Genomic DNA, 23,339 nt, shown 5'->3' with positions numbered 1-23,339 from the left:
TACCTGCATCGGCCAGAAATATACGAAAACACGTTTTCGTTCGGCACGCCAGAAAAGACATTGCACTCCGTTGCAAAACAAAAAGTGTTCTGTAAGTAGCAGAAACTTTACGTCTGCTTAGCGGTTCAAATTGAGCTGCCGAGTTTAGCACTAATCAGTTCAATTTGAACTGCTCTGCACTGATGAGTCAAAGACGAAACATAAGAATAATAAAAACGGTTATGTACCCTAGCACAAAATTTGGCTAACCTCTTAATAAAAAATACATCTCAAAATATTTTGTTTTTACTTTGATATCACAATGACAGAATTTTTTATTTTGTGTCAATTCTCTCATGCAGAATTTGTTATGATTTTAGATTTCTCTACTCTCATTTCAAACAAACTAATGTTAATATTTATATGTCATTGAGATATTTGATTTTAATGATAAAATTTGCTATTGGTTTGCAAATCATTTTAACCCGGATTACTGACTTTAACAAACAGCGAATCGATTCAATTAAAGATTCCTTCTATGTGAGACTTGAAAGTGAGAATATATTGCTTGATCAGACCATTCACTTCCAAACCATGGTTTTCAGCGACAAGATGATTAGGAAAGAAGCTCTCAGTTTATGATGGAAAATAATCGCGTTGTTGCAAAATTCGGTGAAATGTTTCATTTTTTCAGTTAATCGCTGAAAATGTTCAAGTTTCATTTTTCATACTCGATTATGATTACTTGAATACATATCTATCCACTGGCATCAAAAACACTATGTAATATTTTTTTTCTAACGTTTTATATTGAAGTGGAATTCGGTAACCAACAAATTACACAAAGCGGCAGTTGCAAAGATATTAGGTATCGTATAAGTAGTCCTGCTAAATTTGATGCCACAAAATTCTCAAAAGAAGTCTTGGAAATTGTTGAATTGGTTGGTTTTGAGGTGTTAAAGCATTTGTGTTTAACTTGAGTTAACTTAAGTTTGAATTTTCGAATAGTATAAATTTATTTAGAAGGCAGTCTGCTAATCATCTGGCTTTTCAGACTTTAAAGAACCTTGTGTTATTCTAAATTTTCCAGTAACCTGTTTCATATTCGCACCAACTTATTATTTCGTTTTTACACCTTGCGCCGATGCTTCGCTGACCACTTTTTGTTTGGATTTCGATTATTGCATGAACATGAAAAAATAGCTCATAGCGCATCCACCATTCTAGTAGGCCCATTCCTATCTAATCGCATTTTCGATGCCGGCGAAGGTCATTGGCTGAACAGTGTTGAGCAATGATGATGAAAGCGTTTTTATTTCTGGATCACCCTGGAAATTTCGGTAGACGCCTGCTCCAAGTGTATACCGGCAATGCGAGTATTTTTGAATACCCAGGCGTTGCGTTCAAGAATTAGAACAAATTAAACTTTGATGAAGAAGCGTCATTTTAAGTTTGAGAGAAAGGATCCTGGTATATTCGAGCAGGAAGAGTTAACTGACTATTAATTTCAGCATAGCATATTGCAGTTTTCTTAATATTGTTAATATAGTTGTTTGTTGTGTATTGTGCTATGAGTTCTTCAATACACTCTACATCTCTAATACTATGGAATCTGTTAGTAGTGTTGAAAACGTATTATATTATTTTAAGCAAACTCATAATATCGAATTCAATTCGAACTATAGAACTAGAGTACTTCGATTTTGTTGCTAATAAAATCCTCTTCTGTAGCAAATACCATTAGTTGAGTGATAAATGCATTTCTTAAACAGAAGCACAACTCCGAGGCGAAAGTGCTTATTTTCTAGATTGAACTAGATATCGTCAAAGGATGATCTCTTATAATTTATTCGAATATAACATCTTTATCAATATACTTTCTGACGCTTCTACTGTTCGCATATCGCATCATTCGAACAAAAGTCATTAAAACCGCGGCGATTAAAAATACTCTAGCTTAACTGAATGGGCAACAAGTGATATAATCAAAAATCTCGCGCCAGTTTAGATCTGCCTTCCCGCAGAGAAAAATCCGTGGGGCTATCGAGCGGGGGTAAACAGAATATGGTAAATATTTTGTCCGAAGAAACACGAAAAAAAACTGTTTCATTCTCTCAACCCCGGTCGCGTCCGACGAAGAGCTTCGTGGCCTTGGCTCGGCCAGTGAGCGAGATACGAAAACAGAACCACTGACTGTTGGTTGGCCAATGCGTGCAAAGCAGTAAAGGCGAAGCGTTTTGAGTGAACAAAAATACGGGAAAGATTTGTAATGTGTACTGCGTACTGTCATATTGCGGCCAGTTATCAGGTGATATAGTGGAACCATTACCCAAAGTAGAAACCACTCGCATTCACTTGCTGCAATGTACGAAAATGGGACACAATAGAATTTTCGTATCTTATCATCATCCAGCCACGATTTTAATTCTAGTATGTTGTTCGACTTCTAAAAATACCATTTGTTGTTTTTTTCTATGATCAAACATGACTGGCATTAGTCTCGTAATCTTTGCAGTAAGCATCGATTTTTAAATTGATCGTTCTTCTGTCTTCCAAATTTCACATTCACTGAAACGATTTTCATAATGTTAGATTCTAAATTTAAAATAATTCGCGACAAAGGTTTTGGAAATCGTCAGGCTTATATCGAACCTTCGTAGTCTTGAGTACTTAAGTTCGGTTCACTTAGAATTCTAATACATAAAACCGGAATGGTTCTAATTTTTCGGAATGGTTTAACGTAAACATAATTTAATTTAGTCAAAATGAAAGCGTATTGTTATATTTTCGTGAAACAAAACCTGTTTTAATCCTCTCAGAGTTGCGTTTTTATTAAACGGTAAATTGAAGAATTGATACTTTCGGTATTTTCGGAACCGGAAACCGGAACGAGTATAGACGAAATAAGTTTCTATGGACATCAACTAGAACTACATACATTTATTTGCACTACATTACATTTAGGATAACACATAATCAACAATAGTACGCCACAATACTCGGTTTGTGGCTGCCGCTCTCCATCATCGATCACGCCCAATCCTTGCCAGATCACGTTCTACCTGGTCCACCCATTTTGCTTGCTGAGCTTCCCGCCTTTTTGTTCCAAGCGGATTTGTAACAAACACCAGTTTAACAGAGTGTTGGCCGGCATTCTTGCAACATGTCCTGCCTACCGTATTCTTCCGGTTTTGGCCACCTTCTGGATGCTGGGTTCACGGTAGAGTGCAGCGAGCTCGTGGTTCATTCTTCGTCGCCACACGCCGTTCTCCTGCACACCGCCGAAGATCGTCCTTAGCACGCGTCGCTCGAAAACTCCAAGTGCTTGCAAGGCCTCTTCGAGCATGATCCATGGTTCGTGTCCGTAGAGGATCACCGGTCTTATAAGCGTTTGGTGCATGGTACATTTCGTGTGGAGGTGAATCTTTTTCGACCGCAGATTCTTTTGGAGCCCGTAGTAGGCACGACTTCCACTGACGGTGCGTCTTCGTATTTCACGACTCATATTGTTGTCAGTCGTTAGTAAGGATCCGAGGTGAACAAATTCTTCCACTACCTCGAAGGTATCCCCATCTATCGTGACATTACTTCCTAGACGAATCCTGTCGTGCTCGGTTCCGCCTACTAGTATATACTTTGTTTTCGACGCATTCACCACCAGTCCAACCTTTGCTGCTTCGCGTTTCTGGCAACAACTCTGCCACCATTCCAAAGTCTCTCGCGATATTGTCCATGTCATCCGCAAAGCACACAACTTGACTGGATTTCGTGAAAATCGTACCCCGGCTCATCGCATTACTCCTTCCAAGGCGATGTTGAATAGTAGGCATGAGAGTCCGTCCCCTTGTCACAGTCCCCGACAAGATCCGAATAAATTGGATAGTTCACCCGAGACCCTTACACAGTTTTGCACACCGTCCGTCGTCGCTTTGATCATTCTAGTCAGCTTTCTAGGAAAGCTGTTCTCGTCCATAATTTTACATAGCTCAATGCGGTCAATGAACAGGTGATGCGTTGGGACCTGGTATTCACGGCATTTTTGGAGGATTTGACGCACGTCCGTTGTCGATCGGCCATCGATGAAGCCGGCTTGTTACCTTCCACGAATTCATTCGTTTTTGGTGATAGACGACGAAAGATGATCTGGGATAGCACTTTGTAGGCGGCATTCAGAATTGTGATCGCTCGGAAGTTCTCGCATTCTCGCCTTTCTTGTGAATGGGGCAAATTACACCTTCCTTCCTCCGGTAGCTGTTCGGTTTCCCAAATCCTGACTATTAATCGGTGTAAACACGTGGCCAACTTTTCTGGGCCCATCTTGATGAGTTCAGCTGCGATGACATCCTCACCAGCTGCTTTGTTGGTTTTGAGCTGGTGCACGGCATCTTTAACTTCCCTTGGTGTGGGAGCTGGATCATTTCCGTCTTCTGCTGCACTGACGTAGTCGTTTCCTCTGTTATCTTGAACCCCCATGTCTACGTTCTCCGCGCCGTTCAGGTGCTCATCGAAGTGCTGCTTCGACCTTTTAATCACCTCACGTCCATCCATTAAGAGGCTTCCGTCCTTATTCCTGCACATTTCGGCTCGCGGCACAGAGCCGTTGCGGGATTTGTTGAGCTTCTTGTAGAAGTTGTTTACCGGCTGCTCGGCCATCCATGGAAGTTGACCATCAATGTTAACTTCCCTCTCTGAGCAGCCTAGATAGCCGTGTAGTGTCGGTAGCGGTTTCCCAACTGCTAAGAATAACGCTACGGTCCACCTGTACCGGTGGTATAAGTCCACCAAACAGGTAAGCCGTGTGGCATCCGGCGGAATTATTTTTTACCAAGAATCGATCCACTGGTTTCCTATTCCATGTCGTAAAAGGCCACAAAAATAGGAACTCCTAAGTCAAGGTGTATTTCCGTGCCGATGGCTGAATGGCTGCAGGAGGTTAAACATTGCAGTCGTGAACGGAATATCTTGGGTTTTTCCCTTACTGGATACACGCAATGCTTAGCAATCAACTTCTTTGATCATCGCTTCGGCAGGCCAGAGATTAGAAAGCTGAGTGTCTGTGGGTGTCCTCAAGGTGGTGTACTATCCCCACTTTTATGGAACCTAGTCGCTGATAGTTTGTTAAGGAAACTTAATAACCTTGGATTTCCGACTTATGGTTTTGCCGACGATTATCATATATTGATGACCGGTATAAGCATTAACACTCTCTTTGATTTAATGCAGCAAGCCCTACGATCTGTTGAACAATGGTGTTGTCAGGTTTGGATTATCTGTAAATCCGGGCAAAACATCAATGGTGCTTTTCACTCATCGTAGGATAATTAAAGGAGCTCGCCCGTTGCAGTTCTTTGGTTCAGGGGTCACTGTGGTCGATCAAGTTAAATACGTCGGGGTTATTCTTGACTCAAAACTGAATTGGTCTGCTCACATTGATTTCAGGATTAAAAGAGCTTGCATGGCTTTCGGCCAATGCAGACGAGCTTTTGGAAAATCATGGGGACTCAAACCCAGATATATTCATTGGATCTACACAACTATCGTTAGACCAATTTTAGCATATGGATGTCTTGTATGGTGGCAGAAAGGAGAAGTCGCGACAGTTCAGTCAAAGCTAAATCATCTCCAAAGGATGGTCCTAATGGCGATGACAGGAGCATTCACGACAACTCCTACTGCTGCTCTAGAGGCACTACTGTGCATTAAACCACTACATGTGTTCCTAAAACAAGAAGCATTATCTTGTGCATACCGTCTTAGGGTTACAGGGCTTTGGAACAGTAACCCATTAGAATATGCTACCAGTCACACTCGCTTGTGGTCTCAAATGGTTCCGTGGGATGAGTATTTACTCGCTCCTAGTGACCTAACTCTCACATGCAGTTTTCCTTTTAAAACATTCAATGTGAGCTATCCTCTTCGTTAGGAATGATTGTCTGGTTGTCTGGAACGACAACTTGATGAACACATAGTTTGTTTTACGGACGGTTCTCTGTTGAATGGTCGTGCTGGTGCTGGTATCTACTGTCGTGAAATAGGCTGGAGCAGTCTCATTCACTTGGTAGATACTGTACTGTGTTCCAAGCAGAAATCTACGCAATTCTGTGTGGAGTACAATCGGCACTTCAGCAGAGGATCTGTGGTAAACGTATTTATTTTTGTTCCGACAGTCAGGCAGCCTTAAAAGCACTCAGTTCGAATGACTCACGGTCGAATCTAGTGATCGCATGTCGAACTCAAATTGAAGACCTCAGCATTTCAAATGCTGTTTACTTCTTATGGGTACCCGGGCCTTCTGGTATTACTGGAAATGAATGGGCTGATGAGTTGGCTAGAGCTGGTGCAACGAATGATTTCGTTGGTCCTGAACCAGCTTTACCACTTTCAACTAGTTGGATAAAGCACAAGATACGTTCTTGGGCTGCATCCAAACATGCCAGCTACTGGCGCAGCTTGCAAACTTGCGCTCAGACAAAAGCATTTCTACCAGATTTAAATCTGAAAATGTCAAAGTGTCTACTGCATTTCTCCAAGTATCATTGAAGTATTCTGGTCAGAGCTCTGACTGGACATTGCAAACTCAATTATCACATGGCTACTATTCAACGTGCTGAGTATTATTCGTGTGATTTGTGTGAATGCGATTATGGTACTTCATATCATCTGATATGTAACTGTCCCGCATTGACGCAGCTACGTATCCGGGTTTTTGGTTCTCCATACATGGTTGAGTCTGTGTATGCGGAGCTAAAATTGAAGGATATTCTCTCGTTTCTCACCCAATGTGGTAAGGAGCTATAGTCAGAAGGGTTCATCGTTCTTCCTGGAGTGAATGAATCCCTTCTGTATTCACCTTAAATAGGGTTTGGCAGATTGTTTGGCATCCTCTGGGGGGTACCGAATTTACTTCTGCTCGTACATACTGCGAGTCGTTCTGCATTCTTCCGGGAGTGCAGAATGGTGTCGCTTTTGTAAGATCTCTAAATCCTCTCGGGGGTTGGAGGTTTTATTAACAGCAGACTGTTCGGGACCTCGTATAGGTTCAGAATTTCCTTCTGCTTCCACTAAATGTGATCCTCAGCAGATTGTTCAGCATCCCTTAGGGGTGCAGAATTTACTTCTGCTTTTATGTGTTTTTGTGTCGTCAATTTTTCCCATCCTCCTAGTCCAACCCTTACCATTTCCTTTCAATCCTTCCCTCTTATATATCGGGAAAATTATGCTAAAAACAAATTGATGGCAAGGCACAAATCTCCAAATATCAAGGGGAACGTGCCATTTGAGCCAATTTGTTCTGATTCCTGATTCCTGATTCCGCGTTTCTTGGGAGTGGTACAGCAGCTCCATTTCCTCGCACTTCGCTTCTTCCAGGTGGCGTTTTTTCTCTCGAAAGATGCTTGCCTGCTGTTTCCGCTTATGTTTGTATCGTTCCATGTTCTGCCGGGTTCCATGCTGCAGCATTACCGCCCGCACTGCGTTCTTCTTCTCCAAAATCACTCTGCACTCTTCGTCGAACCATTCATTCCATCTACTCCGTTCCACGTACCCGACGGTGCACTCGGCTGCGTTGTTTATGGTTGTTTTTACTGTACTCCAGCGGTCTTCTAGGGGAACTGTTCGATAGATTGACTTTAAGGGTAAGATGCAAATAGGGGGCAGCATTTTATTGTCGTGTATTGATCCAGTTCGTAGGTCAAGTGGCTGTGACTTCTGGTACCGGAGACATGATGGTACAAGTGAAGTAACCAACTAAACGCGCTTTGGCTCTCCGCTTAATTTTCTCGTGATGACTGAACCGATTTCAATAAAGTTAGGTTCGTTTGGAATCTACTACTGATTTGTTGAACAGGTTTGAAGTTTCAATGGCTGTCACTTCCGGTAATATTATGACATAAGTGACGTAAAAGCAAAATACATTTTTGCTCAATTTTCTTGTATATGAATTAACCGATGCCAATAATTTTAGGCTCGTTTGAAACTAAAATTTAGTTGTGCTTCGGAGATATAATCGTACAAGGGACATAATAGACAAAATAATTATTTCAGATTCCAATTGTATTATTGCTGATACGTTTGGTCTAAAAAATGTTGCCGAATACGTCACATGAACACTGAAGCATACTTTTGTTTACTCGAATCAATCTGAATAAATTCGTGTCAAAAATAAGCCCAAATTAGTGCCAGAAATAATCTCAATAAATAGGCAAAAACTATTTTAATGAGACTGTGAAGATAAAAGAGAAAGGCATTATCACATCACCAGGTAATCACTAGGTAATATGCCTAATCCTCGCAAAAATAAATACATAAATTGAAAGAGAAATACAAAACATAATCTGGTTGTAACAGGAGCAGTATAGCGTTTTTTTTATTTGAAGTAAAATCTAACAATACGCAAAAGTTTCCAATAAGTTTCTATTTCATACTGTTCTCGCTGACGCAGAAGCCTATCAAAAATATAAGCGCCCTAAGGTAAATAGCTTAGGGAGCAAAGCTCGGCAATCTGGTAATTAACAGCAAACATCATTAATCATTAGTATGGCATCGCTTGTAATGGATCCGCAGCGAAATGGCACAATACGTAGGATTTTCAAATGTTTCCGTCAAACAAAGCAGGGACAATCAATTAAAAGTTCGCCGAGTATTTCAAGTAAATTGCTAGAAATTAAAGTTGTGAGCAGAGCAGAAACGTTTACGTCGTGAAGGATATCTGTTTAAAACCATATAAGTTTAATTACTACTAGTTCAATAGAAATCGGCCCAGGTATCATTGAGATCTCGACCGTTATTTTATGTGCACACATGCACTTTTTCAATTTTTTCCAAGATGTAAAGATTGAGCGAATTCAATAATTTTTCTATACACAGAAACTTGTTCTAAGGCCAGGTTCCTCCTAACTACAGCTGCTAGCCTAAGGAGTAAAATGCCGTTTGGTTCATGTCGATAAGTGTAATAGTTTTGGAATACAAAGTTAAAACAAACATAGTTTCGAGAAAAAGCCACTCTGTGTGTGTGTGTTTTTTTTAAAAGGTGAAATACGTTATGTACTTTCCCAGCTCACGCGCTCGGTAGTTGTCAAGCTACCGCTATTGTGAACCAGCGAGTGGGACTGGCACTAAAACACCTTGGACATCTTGCCTCGATCCAAGGTGTTTTAGTGGGCAAGGTTAAGGTGTGTGTGTGTGTGTGTGTGTGTGTGTGTGTGTGTGTGTGTGTGTGTGTGTGTGTGTGTGTGTGTGTGTGTGTGTGTGTGTGTGTGTGTGTGTGTGTGTGTGTGTGTGTGTGTGTGTGTGTGTGTGTGTGTGTGTGTGTGTGTGTGTGTGTGTGTGTGTGTGTGTGTTTGTGCGTGTTTGTATGTGTGTGTGTGTGTGTGTGTGTGTGTGTGTGTGTGTGTGTGTGTGTGTGTGTGTGTGTGTGTGTGTGTGTGTGTGTGTGTGTGTGTGTGTGTGTGTTTGTGTGTGTTGTCTACAAAGAAATCGAGATCTCGAAAATGGCTGAACCGATTGATCAAACTAGTCGCAAATGAAAGGTATTCAATGGTTTTGAGATTGGATGGTTTCTTTTTGAGTTATGCAAAATTTTCAGTTTTTTGGCAATATCTGGCGCAATTGAACTTGAAAATAAAATACGTTTTTATACTTAGATTCCGCTTGGTAAAAGCTATCCAACAAGCCACGTTATTGTTAAAATCTGACCATTTTTAACGAAGATATCGATATTTTGGAAACTTTTCTATTTTCAACGGAGTATTGACATTTCTGTGAAAGTGACTTTTCCTTTCTATCCCAGTAAAACGAGTTTTGAGCGATTCATGATTAAGCAATGTCCGGAAGCAAAATGAAGCACTATTTGTAACACCTACTTGAAAAACTGTGTACAGCATCCTTTATCATGACATTTTGTGCAGGGAGATGAAACCTTTTTGTCTTCATAAATATAGAGATTATGCAATCACTGGAAAAATCAACTTTCGAATTGATCTTCATATACCATTTGAATCAGTTCTTCAAGATTAAAAAATTATGCTACAAAAATATGTAGTACCTTTTCTCGGAGTTGACTAGACATCGGAAGTAGAGAAGATCAATCGTTTTCTCAAAGAAGGCCAAACAAAATTTCATAAACCAAAATTTAAATTAAAAAACTTACAAAATTGGTTCATTTTATCCGAATCCAACTTCCGGTTAAGAGTGATGAGTTTTTAAAATTTTAACCGTTATGGACCAACCCAGAAAAATTTCAAAACTGGGCTAAAAATTATTCAAATTTATTCGTCATAATAATTCACCGTCATACAAACCGTTTCCCGCATAGCGTTTTGGCTACCTGGGAAGCCATGGCCACCAGACGGCTACCAAAATTGATTCAGTGACGGTTGTCAAATCCAATTTGGCAAAACAAAGTTGCCTGTATCTATACGTTGTATCGTTTGAGTTGTTTGTTGTATCGTTTGAGTTGTATGTCTGGCAGCGGTGAGGCAGTCGGTCACCAGAATGTCTGCCAACCATATTTTTCCAGCTGGCAGCGTTTAATCAGCCATCTGGCAGCCATGCGTATGCGGGTTTTGGTTATGTTGGTTCATGAATACCAGTTCTGGAGATACTGTAAATAATGACCGAAAACTATAATGTGGAACTCACTTTGACATCTTATGGAATGCTCAATCGATTATCACATGATTAGATTCGAAGGCACAATTTTATGGTTTCGTAGAATTTTTTTTTTCGATCCAAAATTTCAGTACCGTTTCGGAGATTTTAACACCAATTTCTAGTATTGAAACCTGGGCACCGGTATATCCGAAGTCAGTTCTTTTGGCCATCAACCTGCATAAACTAAAAATTAAAATTATTATTATTCTAAGCCACGTTTGAAAGATCTTTTGCCTTTTTTAGCATCGTTGAGTTAAACGACGGCTTATAATTTTGAACTCTCATCATCCCGTAATTCCGGAATCAGGAGTCGGATCCGAATAAAATTCGACAACTACCTTACGAAAAATCGGTTTAGTCACCTCGGAGAACTTAAGTGAGTTCCCTTTTAAAGTCTTTGTCCACTGTTCCCGGCATTTCAGGGATCGGAATTCAGATCCAGTGTACCTGAAATCAACTAATAAGATCTGCGCAAATGAAGAATAATACGGCTAGTTCGAAGAATTTTGCTCGTTGTGAATAGAAACATGTTTTAGATATTTATTTTTTTCTACTTAGCAATCTTTAATTCTGTATTCGGGAATCAAATTCGAACAAAATGCAATAGCTTTCTGTGGGATCGGAAGAACATATATTTGAATCGATGTTTTAAAAAATTGTTTAAGTCATCACCGAGAAAGTCAAGTGCATAATTTTTGCACATACACATCGACGAACCGAATCGATTGGTATATGACACTAGACTTTCCGGGCCTCGGCTTGAATTCGAATTTCTCAGTTTTTAACCAATATGTATGAGAAAGGAAATAAGCTTTGACCACTTCATCTGTTGCTGGTCTGGTAAAGACTGGTAAAGCCGAAAACAGTTTGTTTGGCTAGAATCAACTAGAAGAATTATTTATCACGTCTAGTTCAGCTTCTTTTCACGGCGCTTATAAAAAAACACGCCTTAGGCATTGACATTTTGTATATTCACTTTCTTGTAATTCCGGAACCGGAAATCGAATCTAGATGAAAGCATCATTAGACCTCTTACGGTTAGAACGGGAGAGGGATAAACAGTATAAGAGGTTCTGTAGAACTAACAATGATAGTCACTGGAGTAGATATACACAGCACGAAATATTTATTCACGGGCCCTAAAGAAGACTAGATATGAATACATACATAGGAAGATCGATCAAAATCAACAAAACAGCAAAGAGTTATGGAAAATCCTCAAGCAGTCACTTTTGAACAATTGAAAAATATTTGTTTTAATTTGTGAATATCGACTGGTATTGACAATGTAAACTCAAAAGTGATACTGGATTACTTTCATGTTATCGAACACGATCTACTGGATTTGGTGAATGAATCGTTGTACACGGGGCACGTGCCAAAAGTGTGGAAAGAATCTCTGGTGGTTCTTATCCCTAAGGCTACTGGAACGGATAAAGCCGAGGAGTACCGTCCCATTAACATGTTGCACACGCTGAAAAAAATTCTGGAGCTTGTTAAAAAACAGCTAATTAATTATTTGAACTCTAACAGTTTGCTAATAACGGAGCAATCGGGATATCGAAAGCGTCACTCTTGCGAAACCGCGTTGAACCTAGTATTGGCAAAATGGAAGGAGAAAATCGAATCTAAAGGGAGTATTTTTGCTGTGTTCTTGGATCTGAAGCGAGCCTTTGAAACAATTTCTAGACCTTTATTATTGCAGACATTACGGCGTTTTGACATCGGGGAAATGGTACATAAATGGTTTGAAATTTATGTGGTAGATTTCAAAAGACTGTTTTTAACGATGTAGTGTCTAGTTCCCTCAGTAATTCACTTGGTGTGCCTCAGGGAAGTGTGCTAGGTCCTATTCTATTTATTATGTATATTAATATTATGAAGCGAGTCTTACGTTTCTGTGATATAAATTTGTTTGCTGATGATACTGTTCTGTTCATAACGGCTAAAGATTTCAATGAAGCTGTTGCACATTCAAACGAGGATCGAAGTTCGCTGGTTTGATGGTTAAAATTTAAGCAACTGAAACTAAATGTCGCGAAAACTAAATATATGGTTATATCTTCTGTTAACACCGGTCATGACGCCAATGTGGAAATTGATGATGAAACTATTGATCGCGTTAGAGGAATGAAGTATCTTTGAGTCATAATTGATGAAAAGTTAACATTCAAATCTCATATTAATAACGTCATCAAGAAGATTGCCAAAAAGTATGGTGTATTATGTCGTTTGAAAAATGACTTAACGATCCATAGTAAAATTCTTTTGTATAAAACAGTCATTTCACCACTCATTGACTTTTGCCCATCCATTCTGTTTCTTGCTAATAACACACAAATCTTGAGATTACAGCGACTGCAAAATAAAATCATGCGAATAATTCTAAAATTTAGTATATACCTTCTCAGATTTTCTACTGCACGCACTGCAATGGCTTTCAGTGAATTTACTACTTAACCATAGTATTCATTTTCAAAATCTTAAATGGCATGCTGTCTCGATATTTGCGTGATAGAATTGAAAGAGGAACTGATTTGCACCGGTACAATAGAAACGCATCTGATGCTAGAACACCAAGCTTTTTGTTAGCTAGAACGCAAAACATTGGGAGAGTTCAAAGAGTTATGTATTTCACACATAACGTCCGTTTTGTAAGCAAATATATTGTTAGTTAGTTCAAATTTTTTAGATTTTTCATTTTTTTCACGTATTAGGAAGATTGCAATTTCATTTTGTTTATATCAGGTGTACAACTTTGCTTCTGCCTTTTTCCGATAGGTGACTGTACCGGCTGAGGCTGGTTAAAATACATAGATGGTGATGCCTTTAGGTATAGGTAGTGTGTACAGTGCCTAACGAATTGTCATCGCCGTTTCAGTGACAGTTGTTCTTGTTTGCGTATTATTCACGCTCGAAAATGTCTGTTTATGTGCCCAATTCTCGCCATTTGCTAGAAGTTTTACTTTTCTGTTACAATTCGGAAAAAAATGCAGCTGAAGAGCATCGAATGCTCTCAGAAACTTTCGGTGATGCTGCTCTGAGTAAAAGAATGTGTCGAGAGTGGTTTCAACGTTTTAAAAATGGTGATTTCGATGTCGAAGACAAACATGGTGGTGGAAAAGAAAAAACCTTCAAAGATGAACAACTAGAAGCATTGCTTGATGAAGATTCGTGCCAATCCCAAGAAGAGCTTGCCTAATCGTTGGGAGTGAGTCAGCAAGCCATTTCAAAATGTCTCAAGGCCCTGGGTATGATTCAGAAAGAAGGGAACTGGGTGCCGTACGAGTTGAAACCGAGGGACATCGAGAGCCGTCTATTTGTAGGCAAAACCGAATATTCACGGCGCTAAGGTGTTGATTGGTATGGTCAAAAAGTACCTGGAAACGCTGAAATGGGAAGTCTTGCCCCACCCGCCGTATTCCCTAGATGTCGCCCCTTCTGACTTCCACCCATTCCGTTCGATGGCACACGGCCTGGCAGATCAACATTTTCAATCCTTCGAAGAGTTGGAAAAATGGATTGCTTCAAGGATAGCGTCAAAAGAGGACTCCTTTTTTTCGAGCCGGGATTCGAAAATTGCCGGAAAGATAGGAGAAAGTTGTCGCTAGCGACGGACAATACTTTGAATAATACATTTGTAAGCACTTTTTCGCAATGAAGCTTTTAACTTTGGAAAAAAAAACGGCGGAAGCAAAGTTGTACACCTGATATATATTATTGTGAGACGTATCAAGTTACTGTGTTCGGTATGATGATCATGGATTTTTAGTTTGTTTGAGTGTTAAAAATAATGAGCAGTCTATAAACGTTTAAGCCTCGCGCGCGAAGCAGGTAGTGACTGTTTGGAAAGCGAACAGGACTGGCCGAAGAGCCTTAGCATTCAGTGTGTTAATGTTTGACTTTTTACCTTGATCGCAAGGTTTGATTAGTAATTAAAGGAATAGATTCCGGAAACTAATTGGGATCGACAGTTGTTGATGGAATTGGGCTTGACTCTGCTCATCCGCAGTCTCGTTACTCCATCGTAGCTGATGTTTGTAGGTCCGACGGGAAGGGCCAGGTGAATTACTGTGTGATACTGATAAAGATATGGGTTCGATTCCTGATGTCGGCAAGGATTTGTCCGGCTTGGAAGTTTTCTTGATTAACTTGATAGTAAATCCGAATTATTTTGTGATTAGTCGCTCTTTTGAAGAAGAATCCATACCTGCTAAATTAATCCGATCGTTTTATTTTGTTTACTGGTTAAGATATGTGCTAAAATATTAATTATCAATTATATAACTCGTTCTGCTCACAGCTTTGTAGGGGTATGAGGTGGGACCATCATCATCATCATTTGAATATATTGCTGTTTCTGTATTTAGCGCTACGTTACACCAGTGTAGCACAAACTCTCTCGAATTTGGATGTAATCAAGGCTTCCATATCTGCCTTAAACCGCTCTAGCATCAAGGAAGAAATAGAAAACGCTCCAAGTTTGTGAAAATTGATTCAGCCGTCAACGAGAAAATTTAGTGCTAATTTGCGTCACTCGTATACATTAGCTAATCCTGACGGACTGAGTTCTCACCGAGCTTTCATTAACAACAAAGACTACTCGAAAAAATGCAACAGACAAAAAAGATCATCAAAAATTATTTTAAATTTTTTTTGTAACTCTCAGGGAATAGAAAAAACACATTCGTTTTGTTTTTTAAAAGTTAGTTGATTAAATCTCCTCACCTAGGCTAAATGCCCGCACCTTGGACTTAACGCTTCTCACTGAATCCTATGCAACAGTTACGCATTTTTTTACACACTTTCATCAACTCGTTCTTTAAATTCTAGTCGTTTCAGAAAGAATTCCTTGTATTACGGAGCTAACCGGAAAATCCGAAATAAGACCTTCATCTTCCGGAGGTTCTTCGGAACATCCAGGCGGGATTTATCTACGAAAGACTTCAGACCGAGGATTTGTTTGGCTTTCACTTGAATGTAGATCTCGTTATCCATTATGATGCGACTTCATCAAGCACTCGCGGTACAGCTTTCTGGGGCGAAATTGGGCCAACGTATTCTGTTTATCGGTTCGATTGAGCGCCTTCCTTAATTTAAAGTTAAAAAGCGTCTGTCCGTTTCATTATCTGCCGGACGAGCCAAATGGAAGAATGTACCTTCTAGGTCACGTCCCGTATAGGAAGGGTCGGATTGTGCTTGAAGTGATCCCTCGTATTCCTTGAGTTCATGGAGCTGCATTTTTACGCTTTTCTTCCACTGTCAGCTCACTGCTGGGTCGTGTTGTTCTCCCTGAACGATTCTACCACATAGGACATGGTCGAATTGTCGATTGCAAACTGTTCCTCGACTCACCTTTTGGCCTGGCCTGAGTTGAGCCTCAGTAGTCGGTGAGTGCAAAGTTTTGATATTTTCGTCAAAATAAAATTTTCTAGTCCCAGAAATTTTGTATATTTTTAGGTTGTACAATGTACTCCCAAGAACAAATCATATTTGGTGAGTTTTTCTTATTGATTAGGATGCGCTAGTAGTTTTGAAATGTATTTCATTATATACATATTATATATCGAAAAATGGGTTTTCTGTACCGGATTGTGACGGAAGCTAAGAAATCATTTCTCAAGCCTGGCCAGTCATCGACACTGCAAAACCAAGTCGGTTCGGAAAGAAGTCAATGCTGTGTATTCGATGGTATCAAAAAGGGGGCTTGTACTAGAAGCTTATTAAACCAGAAGAGACAGTCAATACTAATCGCTACCAACAGCCAATGTTGAAATGGGATCAACTATTACTCGAAAAATGACCAGAATGCTCCACTGGATATGAAATAGTCATTTTGCAGCATTATAACGCCCCCTCACACACAACGAAGATGTAGATCATCACTTCTAAATTCAGATGGGAACTTTTCTCCGACCGGCTACTCTTTAGACTTAGTCCTTTCCGACTATCATTCATTTTCATTGACATCTTACAAACTTTCTGAGCGGCACTTCAATAGTTATGACGATGTGTGAAAATAGTTCCACGACTGGATCGATTTAAAAGATGAACGGTTTTTCCGAAGAGGTTTTCGCGAGTTGAGGAAAAAAATGAAAAAAAAGCATGGCTTTCAAATACAACTACTTTGAACAAAGTATTGTGAACCTAATACTAACAATCAACATGTGTTTCAATTAAAATAATCCCGCAATATCAACTGTCACAACTGGGTTGGCGGTTCAATGCATAGGGCGCTGGTCTAACCAGCCAGTTGTCGTATGTTCGAGCCCTCGACCTAGAAGGATTTTTAGTGTCAATAGGATCGTAGTAGTAGCCATGCAATGAACGCTAAAAATGCGCTGCGAAGTCTGTTGAAGCAGAAAGATCAAATTCCACAGAAGGAATATAATGCCTTTGGTACAACACGGTGGCGTATCTAAGGGGGCGAATGCCACCGCCCCGGGCGCAACGTTTTTAGTGGGGGCGGCAAACTAATCTCTCCGGAGATGGAGTTCAGGTGGAGTGTTTTTTTTGCTCACTAACCAACGATGGGGGTGGAAAATCTCTTATTTTGCCCCGAACGCCAAATTTTCTCGGTACGCCACTGGTACAACACTAGGTGGATCCAAACAAGTTTTTAGTACACTAATTGATTGAATTTGATACCGGCTACAATTCCTGTGTGGGGAGGATTGTCCTCGGCAAAGGACCAGAAGGTTGAAACAGAGGTTAAATAAACGTATATTAAATTGTTTCGCATTAAAATTTCAAGTTTTCCAGAAAATATGAAAATAAATCGATAGTTTATGTAATTTTGTGTGCAACGTTCTCATCGAAAGTAATGTTTCTTAATTGTACTCTACTTTTTCTACCAGTTTGGCAAATTTCAAATCAATTCTTTCGAAAAATGAAAAATGATTTTGTTTCACACCATGTGATCTAGAAATATGAAAGTAGTAAAAACATTAATAAGAACCCTTCCCGAATGGATTATGAATCATAAATTAATGGATTAAAATTTGGAAATACTTGTCTAAAATTTTAAATAAATATAAAAATTAACTTGTGGTAACTTGTTGTTGGAGACTGCTTTACGCTGTTGTTTAAACAAAAAAAAATCAATTTTATCGCTTGATTCCAAACAATACCTCCACGTCTGCTACGAACACTCAATGTACTGCCAAACAAATATTTTCACAGTATATATATACGAAGCACTTTCGAGTCATGATCCATAAATTATTTCTCGGTAAATATGTTATGATCGGAACCAAATTGCCTTACTTTGATTTAGAGAGTAAATAATCAGGAAACCCAACAATTCTGGGGTTGAAAAAGAATGCAAAACAAAGGTTTTGCGTTAAAAGCATACTAGCGAAACCAGTATGTACGGTAAATGAAGCGCGGTTAGAACTTGTTGATTGCCAATTCGGAGCGAAATCGATAGTGTTTACCAGTGAAGTGAATGTTGAAGCATCAAGATTAGTTTTGTTTGTTTTGGATTGTTTTGCTTCTTTTTATTTGAACATTCATACACACTTCTCAAGAGTCGCGGGATCCTACCTGCGATACTCTTTGTTCTGTTTGCTAGCATATCGGAACTTTTATGAATTCACAAAGCTAAGCAAACTCCTGGCATTACATTCCTTTTGAAGAATTCGGCCTTTCTGTTTGAAACTGATTTCGCAGCTGATTCTTAGCATACAGAATCATTGCACGAATTCTTCATTTTAATAAACCGAAGTAGGGGAAATGGGAGTTAGCCGAGCTACTGTATCCTTGACAAGATTTAACCGTTATTGGCTCTAACTCACACGGCTTGCTTTTTTTCGTACAGGTAGAAGCATTTGTTTCTGAAAAAAATATGAATAAATTTTTTATTTATTTTCATTTCGATTATAATATATTTTGTTTCAAGGAGCTGTACTATTTTTTGAAAACGATATCGCATGAATGGCCGCCTTTGGCCTTGAGTACAAAATGCGTCATTTTTCGGTGTTTTGGCCGTCAGTATCGGTAGAAAAATCGCAAAGATCTGAAAGATGATTTCTGGTAATTCTAGAAATTGTGGGTGAAAGTTGACTCGATCGCTTACAAATGGTTTAATAAATTTGAACGCTTTGGACCGTTTTGTGTATAAAATAATCATTCGACTTCGTCTATGGATGTGAAAGAAAAACCATCCATCTGGTGGTGTTATGATATCTTTCTCATTACCGGTAATATGAGAAATTAATGCAAGCTCAATAATGTTACTGAAGATTACTTATGTAACTAATTCTCGGTGTGCCTTTTACTGGCGATTTAAAAACTTTTCCACTGGAACTGTCATTATGGAGTATACAAATAAAATTTGTGACTGTGTCTGAGAGAAGGTTTTTAATTACATTTCTGAGCTGAGCAGAGCTAAGCTGTAGTAGATCGCCCGTAGTTGTACTTCGTGATTGACCAAATGGATGGAAATGTACAATGAACTGAGGAAATGAAGCTTGGGAGAAGCTCCTAACTTTTTATTAAATTATCAATAACGACGCTGGCTACGACCAAAGGCTGTGCTACTTAGGGAAAGAAAGGAATGTTAGTCCGATACTCGTTGTTTCTAGTTGTACCACTATATCTCCACGAGCATCACGGGATAGGAGATTTGTTATTAGGGAGGGAAAAAGATTCGGATATGTTTTGGTAAACAAAATGATCTCAACAAAACCTGATTTTCGATACTCAGGAGCAATATAATAGGTAAGAAAAAAAACAAAATATCTCCAAGGAACGATCTCATCAGTATCTCTTTTCTCCCACTCACTCTGCTGTCAATAACGCGAGATGAAACAAGACCACTGAAAGAATAAAATAAAAACACTCGCGAATGGGTCCTTTGTTAACAGTTAACAGGTTAACTCGTTGAATTTTGGGGTAGCACCAGAGCCCCGCATCGCACCCTCAGTGATGCCAACTCTCTGAAGGTTTTTGTATTACATTTCTTTACATTTACTGTCATGTTATTTCTGTTTTCTTTTGGCATTAAAAATGCCTTACTCTTCACTATACGGGGCCGGGTGTCAATTAAAAGTTTCAAAAATAGCCGCGTAACCTTTTTGTGTCATAATTTTGAACGTTAATAATTCGGTCATTTGTTGATGGATTGTTATAATTTAACAACCAATCGATTCGGAAACTTTTAACTTAAACATGTATGACGACGTCGTTTCAGTATTTCAATAGCATACTATTGAAAAAATGGTTGGAATCGACCTATGTTTTCATCCACCAATCCCTGCTTTACAAAATGACGTCAACTTATTGTTCGGCATAGGAGGCTTTGCGTCATGCATAAAAAACACCACATCGTTCTGCGTAGTATGAAGAGAAATCTATAAATATAGGCTGCACAATATTTCTTTGCCTAGTTGATGTTTGACTGCGAATGAAACAAGAAGCTCGTCCAGTGAGCTGATGACTGGATTGTATATGCGTTCACTTGCTGGATTGTCGCTTTTGCATTATTTGTTGGTGAAACTTCCTGCTGTCTGCACAACACCGCTTCGTGTTCGCTTGAATATCTTATATATCATCTAGCTATTGAAGAACCGAATCAGCATGGTTATCGGTTCTTTTGAAACATCCCATGTATTTAGCAAATTGTTGGTCGATTTTGCCATTAAAATGCCTGACACTTCGCTTCCCAAGGCTGGGTGTCAAATTAAAACATGCAAAACTAATCGCGTAACATTTTTCTGCCATAATTTTGAACGCTCATACCTCAGTTATTTGTTGATGGATTTATATAATTCAACAACCAATCGATTCGGAAACATTTAACTTAAACTTATGAGAAAACGTCATTTGAATATTTCAATTGCATTCCAATGAAAAATTTATTTGAATTGAGTATTTTATTTTGGTTCTCTGGTAACTATCAGGCCAATTTAGAATTATCGGCGATTGATTTTTCGGATCTAATTTGCAGCGCTTGTTCCTCGATGATTTGTTAATGGAATTTCCTCATTTAAATGATTCCAAAGCTTCAATATTGTAAGCTTAAAAATATTTTAATTTGTCAACGGATCGGTTTGCATACTTAAATCTCCATTCCCATACGATCAAAACGGTGGCGCGAAAATGGATTCAGTATAAAGTTGTGTTATTATGATAATCATAGAAACTTCTTCTTCATTATATGTGACTGAACAAGTTGTTGTCCCACCAGGTATTAAACGCTTCAAAAGATTCAAAATTAAATTCTGAAACTTATCTAAAAGCGGCCTCCTCGGTTTGGTAGTATAAAGGAGTTCCACAGGCTCACATATACAGTACAATTAGATACAATATCATATAGTATCAAAGATAAACTAAAGGTAAGTTTACTTGCGATTTTACATATATCGTTTGAATAGCAACCCTCGTAGAATTTGGTTAACCGCCAGTTTCAGTTCAATTATTATTTGCTTCAAAACACGCGTTGTAACTATGACAATGTTCATTCATGTGTTAATAACATCAAGTTACAATATGAACAAAATTTCTGAATTTTGTTGCGTATCCATTTCGTATATTCCTAATATGCCAAAGCGAAAATCAATGTAAGTAACTAAATATTTTATACGGACTGTTTCACATTTTTCTTCCTCGTATTGTTGCCATATTATTTACCGACACTTTCCGAAGATTATCGACGATTTTGAAGAAGGATTAATAAAATTACACTATTACTGAGCTTACTGGTACAACATTTTTTCGTTAAAATAAATAAAATCTTCTCTTGGATCGATTAACTGTTTATAAAATTAATAAGTTTGTATGTTTCTCGAAGATTATTGTCATAAAATAAAACAGTTTAATTTGTTCAGGATTAAATCTTTAGGTTGTTTGTATCTAAAATTGAGCTTTCAAGTAACTTTAAATTCTAGTTAAAGGACGTTATTCAAAATCTTAACAATGTAAAAAATTGTGGAAAGGGATCAAAATTGAATATAATTAATTATCAAGAAAAAATCTAATTGTCAATTTTATCATTCGCCAACAATCTAAGCTCATTCAGTAAAAACCATTCAAGCGAAGAGGTTGTGTTTCGATTGTACTGGCTCGTGAGTTAACGGCTGCTACCGAGACAATTCTAAGCTTCAGGTAGTTAAACTGCCCATAGCAAACGCAATATTCGGGGCGTTTCCCGACTGGAAAGCTAGCAACGAAGGCCATCCCGTTCATACGCACAGAGGTGTAGAGACACAGAGGTGCGAGAGCATAGAAGTGACGAGTCACAGAGGTGCCATCGCATAAAGGTGCGAAGACGAAGGGGTGCAAAGGCACAGAGGTGCTAAAGCAACCCAGTGCTGATCTACCAGGTACCAGAATTTGTACGCTGCGTAGGATCAAAAGAGACGGCATATATCGCGAGGTGCTACACTGCAAGCATCGCATTTGATCGCCACCAAGAGCAAAAGCACTGTACCTGGGGTCAGGTACAGCAAGTGCAGTGGTGTTCACAACGACGGCAGAGCAACTGAGATAGCAGTAAACGACAGAAGACTGCCAATTGGAAACAGCAAAAGACTGCCAATTGGAAATCGTTGGAAGAGCTTCACGTCGTTCTTCACGATAAAGGAACAGAGACATCAGCTACAAGGTAGATTTAATTTAATTTATTTTTTATTTCTTATATCTGAAATTTTACTAAACATAAGTTTTTATTTTGGTATTATTAATTTACAAAAAAAAATTAATGTAATGGATGATCTCATGGAAGATCATCCGAATCCGATTCCGGATACTAGTAAATGTTTAAATACTCCGAGGGCTAAACATTATCCACAGGGTACCACTGGGCCATGGATAGTCTATCTTCGAAAAAAAGAAAAGATTTTAAACTTGATGCAAATTACAAAGGATTTGACATCACATTTCTCTGAAGTTAAAGAAATCTGTAAGGTTAATAGAGATAAAATTCGAGTTGTAGTTAACGACTTGAAACAGGCAAACGATATTGTAACCTGTAAATTATTTGCTATTGAATATCGAGTTTACATTCCATCGAAGGAGGTAGAAATTGACGGTGTTGTGACTGAAGCAAGTCTGACAGCAGATGATTTACTTAAAAATGGAGTTGGCCGTTTTAAAAACTCCATGCTTGAGGGAGTTAAGATACTCGAGTGCAAACAATTGTACTCAGCATCTATTGTCGATGGAAAAAAGTCTTATCGTCCCTCAGATTCGTTTCGCGTAACATTTGCCGGATCTGCATTGCCTAGCCATGTCAATATCGATAAAATTCGTCTTCCTGTTCGGCTTTTCGTACCGCATGTTATGAATTGCACGAACTGTAAAAAATTCGGACATACAGCTACTTACTGTAGTAATAAGTCCAAATGTATCAAATGTCAAGGGCCTCATAAGGATAATCTTTGCGATAAAGATGTTGAAAAATGTGTTTATTGTGGGGAAAGCCCTCATGATGATCTTTCAGTGTGCGCTGCATTTAAGCTGCGTAAAGACAAAATGAAGCTTTCTTTAAAAGCACGGTCTAAGCGCACATATGCAGAAATGCTCAAAACGGTCATACATGTCTCCCCTTTGGAAACCGAAAACGGTTTTTCAAATCTTGCGGAGCCAGAGGAATCTGACTCTGACGGAAATAGTGAAGATACCTCGTTTGTCACTCCTCAAGGGTCTGTTAAGAGGAGATTAACAAACCACAAAATACCAAAAAAGACACCTAAAATTATACCTTCAAA

The 23,339-nt window shown here is 38.9% G+C and overlaps 2 protein-coding genes across 2 annotated transcripts in view; one reads left to right on the top strand and one right to left on the bottom strand.

Annotated features, from left to right (window-relative positions):
- The window catches only part of LOC131432604 (atrial natriuretic peptide receptor 1), a 368,937-nt gene that overhangs the window by 13,226 nt on the left and 332,372 nt on the right, over positions 1-23,339 (top strand). The window lies entirely within an intron of this gene.
- LOC131428778 (uncharacterized) lies at positions 3,152-4,632 on the bottom strand. The gene is made up of 2 exons (XM_058592823.1): positions 4,212-4,632; positions 3,152-3,738 (listed from the first exon to the last, which is right to left on the bottom strand). The coding sequence occupies exons 1-2, from the start codon at positions 4,630-4,632 to the stop codon at positions 3,152-3,154; spliced, it is 1,008 nt and encodes a 335-aa protein (XP_058448806.1).

Source organism: Malaya genurostris, chromosome 2, assembly GCF_030247185.1.
Source record: "Malaya genurostris strain Urasoe2022 chromosome 2, Malgen_1.1, whole genome shotgun sequence".
NCBI lineage: Eukaryota > Metazoa > Arthropoda > Insecta > Diptera > Culicidae > Malaya > Malaya genurostris.
This window is presented reverse-complemented; position numbering and strand designations above follow the sequence as displayed.

Excerpts from the sequence above, each read along its gene's own strand:
- LOC131428778 (XM_058592823.1), bottom strand. The coding sequence starts at position 4,632 with ATGGCCGAGCAGCCGGTAAACAACTTCTACAAGAAGCTCAACAAATCC. Across the intron at positions 3,739-4,211 it reads GCTACCGGAGGAAGGAAGGT|TCAAGTTGTGTGCTTTGCGG; the intron begins GTAATTTGCCCC and ends CACGAAATCCAG.